At 41.2% G+C, this 12,480-nt stretch overlaps 2 protein-coding genes across 6 annotated transcripts in view; both read left to right on the forward strand.

Moving 5' to 3' along the window:
- LOC139637041 (phospholipid-transporting ATPase ABCA1-like) overlaps window positions 1-9,403 on the forward strand; it is a 40,899-nt gene extending 31,496 nt beyond the window's left edge. For all 5 annotated transcript variants that reach the window (XM_071505508.1, XM_071505512.1, XM_071505509.1 and 2 more), the window contains exons 30-49: window positions 339-437; window positions 593-782; window positions 957-1,051; window positions 1,147-1,179; window positions 1,295-1,400; window positions 1,677-1,751; window positions 2,375-2,544; window positions 2,657-2,834; window positions 2,982-3,097; window positions 3,190-3,334; window positions 3,463-3,586; window positions 3,708-3,837; window positions 3,998-4,181; window positions 4,334-4,440; window positions 4,779-4,920; window positions 5,146-5,280; window positions 5,401-5,504; window positions 5,686-5,778; window positions 6,242-6,485; window positions 6,582-9,403. In XM_071505508.1, the coding sequence (XP_071361609.1) occupies window positions 339-437; window positions 593-782; window positions 957-1,051; window positions 1,147-1,179; window positions 1,295-1,400; window positions 1,677-1,751; window positions 2,375-2,544; window positions 2,657-2,834; window positions 2,982-3,097; window positions 3,190-3,334; window positions 3,463-3,586; window positions 3,708-3,837; window positions 3,998-4,181; window positions 4,334-4,440; window positions 4,779-4,920; window positions 5,146-5,280; window positions 5,401-5,504; window positions 5,686-5,778; window positions 6,242-6,485; window positions 6,582-6,725 (2,614 nt within the window). In that variant the 3' untranslated portion in view covers window positions 6,726-9,403. The remainder of the gene's footprint in view (window positions 1-338; window positions 438-592; window positions 783-956; window positions 1,052-1,146; window positions 1,180-1,294; window positions 1,401-1,676; window positions 1,752-2,374; window positions 2,545-2,656; window positions 2,835-2,981; window positions 3,098-3,189; window positions 3,335-3,462; window positions 3,587-3,707; window positions 3,838-3,997; window positions 4,182-4,333; window positions 4,441-4,778; window positions 4,921-5,145; window positions 5,281-5,400; window positions 5,505-5,685; window positions 5,779-6,241; window positions 6,486-6,581) is intronic.
- A 244-nt stretch (window positions 9,404-9,647) lies between these two features.
- On the forward strand, window positions 9,648-12,146 carry spink4 (serine peptidase inhibitor, Kazal type 4). The gene is made up of 4 exons (XM_071505514.1): window positions 9,648-9,795; window positions 10,368-10,399; window positions 10,643-10,755; window positions 11,949-12,146. Exons 1-4 carry the CDS (start codon window positions 9,744-9,746, stop codon window positions 11,992-11,994), a joined length of 243 nt encoding a protein of 80 aa, XP_071361615.1. The 5' UTR covers window positions 9,648-9,743; the 3' UTR covers window positions 11,995-12,146.
- Window positions 12,147-12,480: the final 334 nt, after the last annotated feature.

Genomic DNA, 12,480 nt, shown 5'->3' on the forward strand with positions numbered 1-12,480 from the left:
CCAAGCACTTTTTAAACTTCAGATCAACTCAGTCATATCGTTCTCGTGTTCTGTCCAGAAAAGGAAATGAACAAACACATTTTCCTAAAGAAATGTGTTGTTTCCATCTACAAAGTGCACAACTGATGAAATATGTAAGAGGTTACCGAACAGCACTGCCATTCACATGTTACCTAACTGATGAATTTTAAACTCACAAGCTAAGCAAAAAAAAAAAATAGCTGTGTCTGTCAGAACGTTATTACTTATGTCCAGATGATTGTACTTTTCCTAAATGACAACAGAAGGATAAACGTCTTCAGTGTGTGTTATTTAATGGGATCTCTGTGTCTTTGTAGTAATGACATACCTGAGGACCCTCACACCAATAAACTACTGGGAGCTCTGACAGAAAAGCCAGGATTTGGAACACGCTGCATGGAAGGAGAGCCCATACCGTGAGTTTAGTTTTTTATCCTACTGTAAATGAGGAAAAAAAGTAGAAAGTATACACCTAGAGTGCATCTATATATAGTATAGTATTAGCACTGTATGGTCGTCATGCATAACATGATGATTTGAAGTTTAATATAAACATAATTCCATTCTCCAGGGACACGCCCTGCACTGCAGTAGAGGACGAGTGGTCGGTCCCGCAAGTCTCTCAAAGTGTTAGGGACATGTTTGACAAAGGCAACTGGACCATGGAGAATCCGTCTCCCCTGTGTGAGTGCAGCTGCGAAGGGCGGAAGAGGATGCTGCCAGAGTGTCCAGCTGGTGCTGGGGGGCTTCCACCACCGCAGGTTGGTGACATCGAACATTCAAGTCAAAACTAAAGGGTTAATCATTAGAAAAATTACAAAAGTAAAGATCAAATACAGTATTCTATGCTTCTATTAAACACGCAAATACAACTAAACTTATAAAGCCACAAAAAACAAATGTTGATTAACTTTTTTGCCTCTCTCTGTATCCAGATGAAGATCAGTGACAAAGACACTCTTCAGAATTTGACTGGCAGAAACATCTCAGACTATCTGGTTAAAACCTACGCGCAAATTATTGGCAAGAGGTAACACCTGTCTCACAAATCTGTGTGAAAAAATACTTGTGTCATTTCTCACTTAAGGAATTGTTACCATTAAATATTTTCTTTTTCTCTTACAGTCTGAAGAACAAGATTTGGGTGAACGAGTTCAGGTACATTATCAGATACGATCCCTCTCGAGTTACTGGTATATCAATAATATTGAACTGAGTGCGGCTCAGCTGCGTCCTTCACTGACGATGAATGAAATGATTCTGCCCTCCACAGATACGGTGGATTCTCACTGGGGGCCAGGAGTTCTCAGCTTATGGCCAACAGAGAAGACATTGACGATGCAATCGCTGAGCTGAGGAGACGCTTCCGCCTGGAGAGGGTAAGAGATACCGTTCCAGTGTTATTTTACATGCTGCACCTAACTGGTGTGTAGCAGCCTATTACTCAAGAAAAGCTCACTGCTGTGGTAGATTTTACTGCTGCAGTTTCAGTTATTCAGGATAAGACAGTAGCTCTTGTATACAGGGAATCATTTTCATGTTGTTGTAATTAGATCTGTAGTGAAACTAGATTTGATTGACTCATGTTTTTGCAGGTTTGAACAGTGTCAGTTTACCCATGTGCTAAAGAGGACTTTCTCTCTCTCCCACTCCAGGGAACTGCAGCAGATCGTTTCTTTCGCAGTCTCTCCAGTTTTATCCAAGGACTGGACACCAAGAATAACGTCAAGGTTAGCACAGAGACACACACACACACACACAATCACACACACACTCACACAGGTTATACAACAGCGCGTGGCTCTGTAGGTTACTGTCAAGCATCCCTGAACAAATCCTTCAGCAAAACTGCTGATACGCCCATGTAGACACAAAATGCATCACTCACTCAATTCACATTGTGTAATTTGATTGCATAATAGCTCATTTCTACTTTGTTGCAGATTAAAAAACTCCCCACAGAGCTGACATATTTCATGCTTCTTGCTTTTTCTTCTTTAGTCCTCACTTGCACTTTAATTTCCACCTAAACAAAAAACAAAAAAAACCAACAGCTATGCATGCCATAGTCATTATCCAAGCACATTTGCAATATTCCTTTGGATATACAGAGAGATCGTTAAGACTGAACAAAGAAAGGCATAGAAATGAGACTAAAGAGGGAATCAGTGCAGAGCAAATCGTTTAGTGGGAGCAGAGTTAGAGCATGTGAGCTGCTTTTCAAGGACAAAATCTTCCACGTTTTACTCTGATCACCTAGCTAGTAATTTACTTCCAGGCTGCTCTGTTTTGTTTTTTTTTTCCTCTGAGGTTACAGAAACTAAAATGTCACATCTGCTTCTCTTTTTTCCAGATCTGGTTTAACAACAAGGGCTGGCACAGCATCGGCTCCTTCCTCAATGTGATGAACAATGGCATCCTGCGTGCAAGCCTGCCAGCCGGCAAAGACCCCACGAAGTTTGGCATCACTGCCTACAACCACCCGCTCAACCTCACCAAGGAGCAGCTGTCGCAGGTCGCACTGTGAGTGTTACGACCCGGACATAACGGACTTTCGAAAATCGTGTCATTTCTTTGACGCTTTCTAGAGACATCACATCTCATTTCTTCCTTTGCACTCCTCCCTCTCACTCAGGATGACGACATCAGTGGACGTGTTGGTGTCCATCTGCGTGATCTTCGCCATGTCCTTTGTCCCTGCCAGTTTTGTGGTTTTCCTCATCCAGGAGAGAGTGAACAAGGCCAAGCACATGCAGTTCATCAGTGGAGTGCAGCCCTTCCTCTACTGGCTGGCCAACTTTATCTGGGATATGGTAAGACGGACTCTTTGTTCCTGTTGGCTCCTCTTCAAACCGTATGAGAAATGAAAAGAGAAAAGTCAAAATAAAGTACAACATAACGCACTTATTTCTGTCTCTCTAAAACTCACTGAAGCCTCCTTTTTTTGTCCTCTCTCACAGTGCAACTACATCGTCCCAGCTACACTGGTTATCATTATCTTTGTGTGTTTCCAACAAGACGCCTACGTCTCCTCCACCAATCTGCCTGTGCTGGCCCTGCTGCTGCTGCTCTACGGGTGAGTTTACCACTAGTTCAAATAGATAGTTTTTCTCTTCTTTCATAATTTTCTCCTCTCATCTAAAATGATCTTTGTGTTTCTCCTTCCAGATGGTCGATCACCCCTCTGATGTACCCAGCCTCATTTTTCTTTAAGATCCCCAGCACGGCCTATGTGGTTCTGACCAGCGTTAACATACTGATAGGAATCAACGGCAGCGTCTCCACGTTTGTGCTGGAACTGTTTGGGAGCAACGTGAGTAAAGTCTCCACGGAGGAGTCAGTCGATGGATTGTTGATTCAAAAGCAAAGTGAGAAATGATTGAGAGCAAGAGCTCTACACGATGAAATATGAACTGAATGTTGATGTCACTGCTGTTTCAGGAGATCGGTGGTATCAACGACATCCTGAAGAACGTGTTCCTCATCTTCCCGCACTTCTGTCTGGGCAGAGGACTGATTGACATGGTGAAGAATCAGGCAATGGCTGATGCTTTGGAGAGATTTGGTAAGTACAACAGACCTCTATCAACAAGTGCTGTGCATTCTTAACGTGAAAAAAAAACTATTGTTATTGGTTTTGATAAGAGTATTTTTCTAAAAGTGCTGAAATGTTGGTTCTGTTGTAGGCGAAAACCGATTCCGCTCCCCTCTTGCCTGGGACATGGTGGGAAAAAACCTGTTTGCAATGGCCATAGAGGGCGTTGTCTTCTTCTGCATCACCGTCCTCATTCAGTACCGCTTCTGCATCAAGGCCAGGTGGGTGAAACCTGCTTTCGAGTTAAATATTCGACAAATTCATTAAAAGTTCCATGTAGCAACTCAAAAGGATTCATATGAATTCCCCCTGGGAGAAGGATTCAAGTCAACCTCCTTTAAGTCTGTCTTGAATGTGACTTTACTGCCTGTGATCTTCCAGGTCGTCCACCAGTCATCTAAAGCCTATTGGAGAAGAGGATGAGGATGTGGCCAGAGAGCGACAGAGGATCCTGAGCGGAGGAGGACAGTCAGACATCCTGGAGCTCAGACAGCTTACCAAGATTTACAAGCGGAAACAGAAGCCAGCGGTGGACCGGCTGTGTGTTGGCATCCCCCCCGGAGAGGTACGACACAGATACAGCATCTTACACCTGTTTCACCTGTCGCACATAAATCTAGACCAGGCCATGAGAAAAAGACAGGGTTTGAGTGTTGAAACTGTTTTATTTAGAGGATGAGCTTGTCATTGGCTAACGCTGTCTCTCTTCTCCTGCAGTGCTTCGGTCTGCTGGGGGTGAATGGAGCAGGGAAAACTAGCACCTTTAAAATGCTGACCGGAGACTCTGTGGTGACCAGTGGAGAGGCCTATCTGGCTGGAAAAAGGTGAGGATGCATCATATCACAAAATAAGCAATACATCTGATCATTGATGGTAGAATATGTAAAATATTCTCCTATGCAGCCCGTCTGACATGAAAGAGGAATTTTTCTCAGCATCATTAAGATAATTAAAGATGTTTGAAATAAATATTAAATCAAGGCAGAATAAAACAACTCCAACCCACAGCTGTGGAGATAATAACTTGAATAAAATCCTTCAAACAAGCAGATTTTCTTTGATATGTGAGGAAAAAAAATACAATACAATACAAGGCTACAGTAACATATTTTACTTTCTATAAAACTTAATCATGCTCTTCTTTGTGTTCATCCCTCTGCAGTGTAAATACAGAGATAGATGAAGTGCATCAGAACATGGGCTACTGTCCTCAGTTTGATGCTATCAATGACCTGCTGACCGGCAGAGAGCATCTCGAGTTTTACGCCATCCTGAGAGGAGTGCCTGAGAAGGAAGTCTGCGAGGTCAGCAACAAGCAAACACAGACACACACGCATACACCTACTGTATTATCTACATCAGGCTTTTAATTCTACTTTTGGAGTCTTGCTTTTCAATTTTGTAGTCTAATGATACATTACATGAGATATGCAAATAAACAAAACAGATACAGTCTCTTCTAAATAATCTATATTGATTGTATTTATATATTGTATGGTTGACACTGAACACTGTGTCCTGTCCACCAGGTGGCAGAGTGGGGCATCCGGAAGCTGGGGCTAGTCAAATATGTGGACAAGGCGGCCGGCAGCTACAGTGGAGGAAACATGAGGAAACTGTCCACTGCCATCGCTCTCATAGGAGGACCACCTGTTGTGTTTCTGGTCAGTGACACAAAAAAAAAAAGAGAGAAAAACAACTGGCCTGCAGGTCAAAGACAGCAGATTGTTTGTCCAACACTATATTGTAGCATCAGCTGAGTATCTCTTGTTACCTGTTCACAGGATGAACCAACAACAGGCATGGACCCTAAAGCACGCCGGGCGTTGTGGAACGCCATCCTCAGCATCATCAAAGAGGGACGATCTGTAGTGCTGACCTCTCACAGGTTAGACTGGCCGTTTCAAATACGTCCATTCATTACGAATACCAACACACCATGAACTACTTTTTGTTTTGCATCCAATAGATAATAGGTCTATTTCCAATAGATCTTCCCTTTTATCCCTGTTGATTTCTGTATCTTTCCAAACATGACGAACCTCGTCTTGGTGTTTTTTTTTTTACAGTATGGAGGAGTGTGAAGCACTTTGTACCAGGATGGCCATCATGGTCAATGGCAGGTTCCGCTGTCTGGGCAGCGTACAGCACCTCAAAAACAGGTAGGAACACACACCGGAGCAATACCACACACGTACACAGACTCCTTTTACACTACAGACAATTTTAAAATGAGAATCTCTGGATTTCAGTGTCAGCCAAATGTCAGTAATCATAATTAACAGCACGTTCATATATTGTAATAATAATTTTACATACAGAAATATTTTTTCCATTTTTGCACCTGATTTTTGGTAGTTCTCACAGTAATTAAGTATTTATGGATGCCACAAGAATGATTTGAAAAAAGAAAAGAAGGGTTGGTTGCACTAACTCTGATAAACACCATAGCAGGAGTGGCACCTGCAAGAGGAAATCTAAGATAAATGCCATCATATAAAAGATTTATGATGCAAAAATGTCACAAATGAAAGTCAAGCACAAAGAAATGTCATGAAAATAAAAAAATTCTCTTAATGTTACCTCTTCAGTTTGATGAAATATCCTTCCTTTCATTCTTACCAGGTTTGGTGATGGCTACACCATCATCCTGCGGGTGGCGGGGCCGGACCCAGACCTTCGGCCGGTGATGGAGTTCATCGAACGGGAGCTGCCAGGCAGCACGCTGAAGGAGAAGCACCGCAACATGCTGCAGTACCAGCTCCCCTCGTCCCTCACCTCCCTCGCCCGCATCTTCTCCCTGCTCTCCAAGAACAAGGAGGCGCTCAGCATAGAGGACTACTCCGTCTCTCAGACCACTCTAGACCAAGTAAGCAGATGTACCCGAGGCTCTGACTGTCATCGATTTCATCTTTTAATTTAAGCAAAGAGTCATTTCCTTTTCCTCTTCTTTTCCCTCCTGCAGGTGTTTGTAAATTTCGCCAAGGACCAAAGTGACGAGGACCATTTGAAAGACGTCCATCTGAGCAAGCGAGATGCTGTGGTAGTGGACTTTTCCCAGCTAAACTCCTTCCTCACAGACAACAAGACTAGGGAGAGCTGCGTCTGATTCCACAACATACCATCAGTGGGAGTTGCTATGCTTCACCCACCCTCCCCTTCCAACCCCAGAAAATATGGACCACTAACCTGAGGGGGAGATGAACTATGTTCCCTTTTTTTATTTCTATTTTTTAGTCTTTTTTAATTGTTATCATTTCTCAGTGGACCTGCATTCAAGCGCACAGCCTCTTGAAAAGGCAGAGACTGCAGGTATCGTGACAGACACTGAAACAATGAAATCTCAATGCAAATCAATGCAAGACCTATATAAATATATTTAAGATGAGAAGATATTCCTGTGAGGGTTGGAGACTGGTGCTTCTCCTTCACCAGGTGGACAGAGAGGAAGACTCAGACTCAGAACACTTGAAGAACAGCAGGATTATAATGCTGTGTTAGACTGGAAAATGGACAAGGCATCGGGGATGATAGAAGGAAATATCTCTAGTTTGTAAATCCCCAATCCTAGAAGTAGTTAGCAGTAGTCAGTGGGGCTGTGTACGTGCTACTCTGTATCGTGAAATCACAGCAGCGTAAAACAAACAAAAAGAAGTTTGGATCATTCACTGCCAACTGCTACAAGATGGACTGACTGACTACTTTTTTATTCAGGGGCAAACTTCTCTCAATCTCACTTCGTTACCACGCGCAGTTGTTTTATAACGGAAGTGATGGTAAAAAAGCATTTTCAATCCAAGTGATTTCAGTCAGAAACATGCTATTGAGCAAGATATTAATTTTTACTAATTAGATTTTTTAAGGTAATTTAATTCTACTTGACAGATATAACCTCTGTGGATTTTTTTTTCCTTTTTTTTTTGGATAACAATTAAGATTGATAACCAAGTTGTCTTTTTTTATTTGTTGTTCTTGGTGTCCTTGACATTGTCCAGCACAGTGCCTATACTGTATCATGGTGGAGAGAGGAATCTGAGCACTCCATTAATTACAACAATGTACGTAGGCTGCCAAGGAATGTATGAGACAGATACCAACAGACATCAAAGCACAACAATGAGCTTTTTGTTGAGATGGTGAATGAAACTTGACCATTTCTTTTTTTTTTTAATCTGTGTCCTTAATTGTCAAAAACAAAACAAACAAAAAAAAAAAAAAACACGTGGTTGCTTGATGTCTGTACAAGATGCGCAGTCTGCTGTACTGGCGTGGTTTTACTCAACCTGCCCTCTTTAAGTGGAACTGAAGGCGAATCAGAATGGACACAAGAAAGCTGAGGACTGCAGAGGAGTTTGGACTGTTTTTTGAAAGTTCATTGGACATGTTATGTCGCATGCTTTCCACTGGCGAACACACCTTGACTATCAGCTCTTCTATGTGTGTGTGTGTGTGCCAAAGCATGCCATCAGATCAGCTTGTAAAAGACTGGAGAGGACTGAAATCTGCTTCATTATTGTTGGATTACTGGTGCATATATGTACATGTGGAGTCTACATCCAAATTCTGTTGTAAAAAAAAAATGTGATTTTTGGCAATGGGATGAATCAGATGGAAATGTTCCTGCGGCTAATTCTGTAGCTCCCATACAAGGAGGAGGCTGTTTCGCAGCTACTGTGCTTGTATGGGATCTAAAGTTGGCGCCTGTTCCAGTAACAAATGCTTTTATACATGTGAGCTGTGTGAGGACACGATGGGAGTGTTTTAGACCTGAGCCAGCGCCGATGTGGATATTATGTACAGTAGCAATTGTGTGATGTCAAGTTAAAAAAAACCAACAAAAAAAAAAAAAAACGTTACCAGTGGAGTGAACAAAAAGTATCTGTGCCAAAATTGAACTGAATATGTATCTTTGATCAACCAGCATAATGTCGAGGAGGCGACTGCTTTCATCTCAGTTCTTTTTTTTTTCAGCTCACATACAGAAATCCTCCTCGTTTCATCGTCAGCAGCTCAAAACAAACAGCACATATTATGTGATACATGTGCTCTTTCACTCAGTCTTCATTAGACTACGTGGTCTTTCTATCTTCTAGTGACGTTGCCAAATTCTAATCTTTCCTGTCTGTTCATATTAATAAGCTGCCACAGTGAAGTTAACTGTACAGTCAGTAACTCAAATTCTACACGAGGTTGAGATACATATTATGTTTCCAGAGCTAGTCAATAAGCCAGACTACACATAAACAGGGACCACGTCAAGTAGAGTTGTGCTTGCAATGCTTTATATTCCAAAAAAAAAAAAAAAAAATCATATCCAGGGTTTAAATTGATGACGGATTTTCACTACAGGTGCTCCTGTGTCATACAAAATCTTGGAAGGGGTTGTGTGAGCACTTTACAGGCTGAACAGCCTTTTGTTTCAAACATGAAGAAGTATGGATTTGGGTATATGGCAAATCAGACATTTAAAACCAAATCTCTGCACTGGAACACAGATATGATTCAGACAAATTGAAGCTACACTACTGCATTAAACGATTTGTTTGAAACTGAAAACAGGGAAGAAAGGATTACATGTGATTGAGAGAAAGCAGGTGAAATGAGTAAAAAGTAGAGACAGTAGTGAGAGAAATGCAGAACAGTACAAAGGTGGTGATTTTTTTCTCTTCTTGTGCTCTATATTATTATTTGTTTACATTTTTAAGTATTAAACAACAGTTTGAGTCTGTTACCCATTGTGTATAGTTACTCTTTACATTAATAAAGAAAAAATTCATACATTTTGAATGACGACTCCTTATTTGATCATTTTGTGCCGTCGTAGTTTTGTGTAGTCGAGTGCGAGATACAAAGAAGCCCGTGCAGGCCTGTCACATGGAAGTTTGTAGCTACTGACTGAACAAAGGATATTGTCACAGCCAGTTTACTGTATGTTTGGGGCGTGTGTGTTAATGTGCACTGATGACTATGAGTTTCTAGATTGTGCATGTGATTGTGTGTCTATTTTCACCTGCTGTGTTCCCACGTGCGCGGAGCACACACCCCCTCGCACACAGTTATATCACCAGTGAAAACAGAGACACATTCAGAGGTTTCTGTCACTCTGAGTTATTCATCCACCAACATCATGACTGGGAGAGCTGTTCTGCTGGGACTGCTGCTTATCTGCGTGGCTGCAGGTAACACTGGATTTGAAGTATCTTTGCACTCTAGTTTGACTGAAGTCTAAGTCTGTAGACAACTTTTGAGCGGGTTCAGTTTAGATGCAATAAAATGAAACTTACAGAGCTTATAAAAAGTGTTCACACTGACAGGAAGTGTTATTGTTTTACTATCTTGCAGCGTTCAACCAGTAAACAGATCCCTACAACGTGATCTGTGTTAATGTCAAATATACATGTTTACTTACTTTTTTATAAGCACTGTACAGTATATTATGAGTTGTTAGTTTTATCACACATATAAAATCCATATATGTGTGTGTGTGTGTGTGTGTATGTGTCAGTATTGCATAGTAGGCATTCATATACTCTTATGGATTTATAGTGCGTTGATAATACATCAGAAATATCAATGTCAGAGACTGTAATAAAATATGTCACAGTCGGTGTATCCACTTTTCTCATACTAGCATACAGGTCTGTGTGTGTGTTGTCAGGTCTGCACACCAATATTTTTCTGTATCAGGTGGGTTGTTTATGGGGTACGAGGTACATTTATGGTTTTATAAGTCATGTGTTTTGTTTCACAGATGCAGAGAAGATGTCAGAAGTCATGAGAAAGGTGACATACATATCTTTAAATGGAAAAACTTGACCGTGCATAGATAGCAGGATATGGGTGTGTCTGTGTGTGTGTGTGTGTGTGTGTGTGTGTGTGTGTGTGTGTGGGTGTGTCTGTGTCTGTGTGTCTAGGAGAAAAAACAGTAAGAGAATGTTGTTTGTTTTAAAGGATAATTTAAGCCTGTTTAAACCCCAAACCTCATATTAGAATAGAATATCATGATAATGTTTTATTGTCTGGCAGCCTTCTTGTCCCAACATGGACGAGATCATGGCTTGTCCCCTGAACCTTGCTCCTGTGTGTGGCAGTGATGGAAACACTTATGCCAACGAGTGTACCCTGTGTGCCCAGAGACAGTGAGTACACACAGCTGCTCCCCTCTCATGGCATTTACACAACACCCAAATTGACTTCATGGAGGAAAAAGTGCTTAAGTCGCCATCTGGTGGTGACAAAAATGTAAAGAAAACAGTCGCAAAACTGAACTCTGACTGACTGACAACATCGGCTGACTCATATGACAGGAAGATCTCAAACTTGGTCTATTATTCATGCTTTGGTTTATGGGAGATGAGCCAGTGGTCAGTAATCTTTACTGGAAATAAAAATCACACCATTGGTGACCAAATAATATTCACATATGCCATGTTTTTTGATGACGCACTAGATTTCATGAGATCGTTGAAGATTAGTGCTGAGTAACAAAAATAGCAAAACAAGTGAACATATTTTTCAGTTAAATCTAATGATTAAGTGAGCCTGACTGAAATCTTCTTTTGTCAAGTGTGGCTCTTGCTGATCTCCAACCCTTTCAAAAATATGTTGTCTTTTCTTGGGGGTGCACTCTTTAAAAAAAAATAAATGTCTCTGTCTTTGTCTCTTAATCCTGTAAAAGTGTGTTTTATTAATTGGCGCTAAGAGAGCTTGCAGCCATGTGATGATACAGGCACAGCAGTGCTTTGAGCTAAATGCTAACATAAGCGTAGCAGCATGCCCACAATGACAATACTATCATCTGATCTTTAACAGGTGTCGTGTACATCATGCTCAACATCTCAGTTTAGCATGTTAACAGGCTCATATCTGCTGATGAGCACTAAACCAAAAGCACACCTGAGGATGACGGCAGTGTCTTTAGTTTTGCAGGTGTTTGGACATAAAGTGTAGTATTTGACAAAATGTGACCTGAAGTAGATGAAAAGTGAAGGGTTTGCAACTGTTATTACAATTAATCATGCGGGGGACATGCACTAAATTTTGTGCCAGTCCATTAAGTAGATGCTGAGCTTTCAGTCTGGACCAAAGTGATGTATCGACCGACTGACATTACCATCCATAAAGCCATGCTGCTAGTGTGGCTGAAAAGCATTACTGATGGATTTTATCTCTTTATCCATCCCTCTCCTATCAGTTTCTCGACTTGACCTCAGACACAATGAGCTTGTCTGAGGTGTGATTTCCCAGACGAGCTTCCCATCTTCTCTTTCAGCTGTTGCACCTACACTGAGCTGAGCAAAACAATGAATCGTATGTTTGTTTCTCTCTGCAGAATTGCCAAGATGGACATTTTGATCGTCAAGGAGGAGAGCTGCTGAGCTGCCCAGCTGGTGATGTCACCACCAAAGTGACCAATCAGGATTGCATAATGTGTCCAACATGGATCTTTGAAATAACAGCTGGATCATAGCTGTCCTAAATGTTTTTGATTAAACATCATGAGTAATAAATATCAATCAGCAACAAGAAACATCCTTGTGGTATTTTCTTTTTTATCAATAAGATCTAATTCTCAGTACGTTTAACATTAATAAGCAGTCTGCATCATATATAAAGACAGGGAACAGAGGCTAGATTCAAAAAAAAGAAAATGTACTTGCCATTGTACATGTTTTTGCAGTGAAGCTGATATCAGGAGAAAGGAAAAGAAAGGAAAGGTGATTTATTGATTACTGTAACAGAGTCTGAGATACTTTGTAAAGTGGAGCCAGGAGGTGAATGAACGGTTGGTTATCTCTGTGGGCAAGGCAAGTGTTTACACTTCTTATACTGAGTAACACAGTGGTCAACAATGTTCGTGTGTG

Source organism: Trachinotus anak, unplaced genomic scaffold, assembly GCF_046630095.1.
Source record: "Trachinotus anak isolate AG129_WGS33_773 ecotype Australia unplaced genomic scaffold, CSIRO_AGI_Tana_v1 ptg000019l, whole genome shotgun sequence".
NCBI classification, from domain to species: Eukaryota; Metazoa; Chordata; class Actinopteri; order Carangiformes; family Carangidae; genus Trachinotus; species Trachinotus anak.

Coding starts and splice junctions, on each gene's coding strand:
- spink4 (XM_071505514.1), top strand. CDS start 9,744: ATGACTGGGAGAGCTGTTCTGCTGGGACTGCTGCTTATCTGCGTGGCT. Junction 10,400..10,642: donor TGTCAGAAGTCATGAGAAAG/GTGACATACATA, acceptor ATTGTCTGGCAG/CCTTCTTGTCCCAACATGGA. Junction 10,756..11,948: donor ACCCTGTGTGCCCAGAGACA/GTGAGTACACAC, acceptor TTCTCTCTGCAG/AATTGCCAAGATGGACATTT.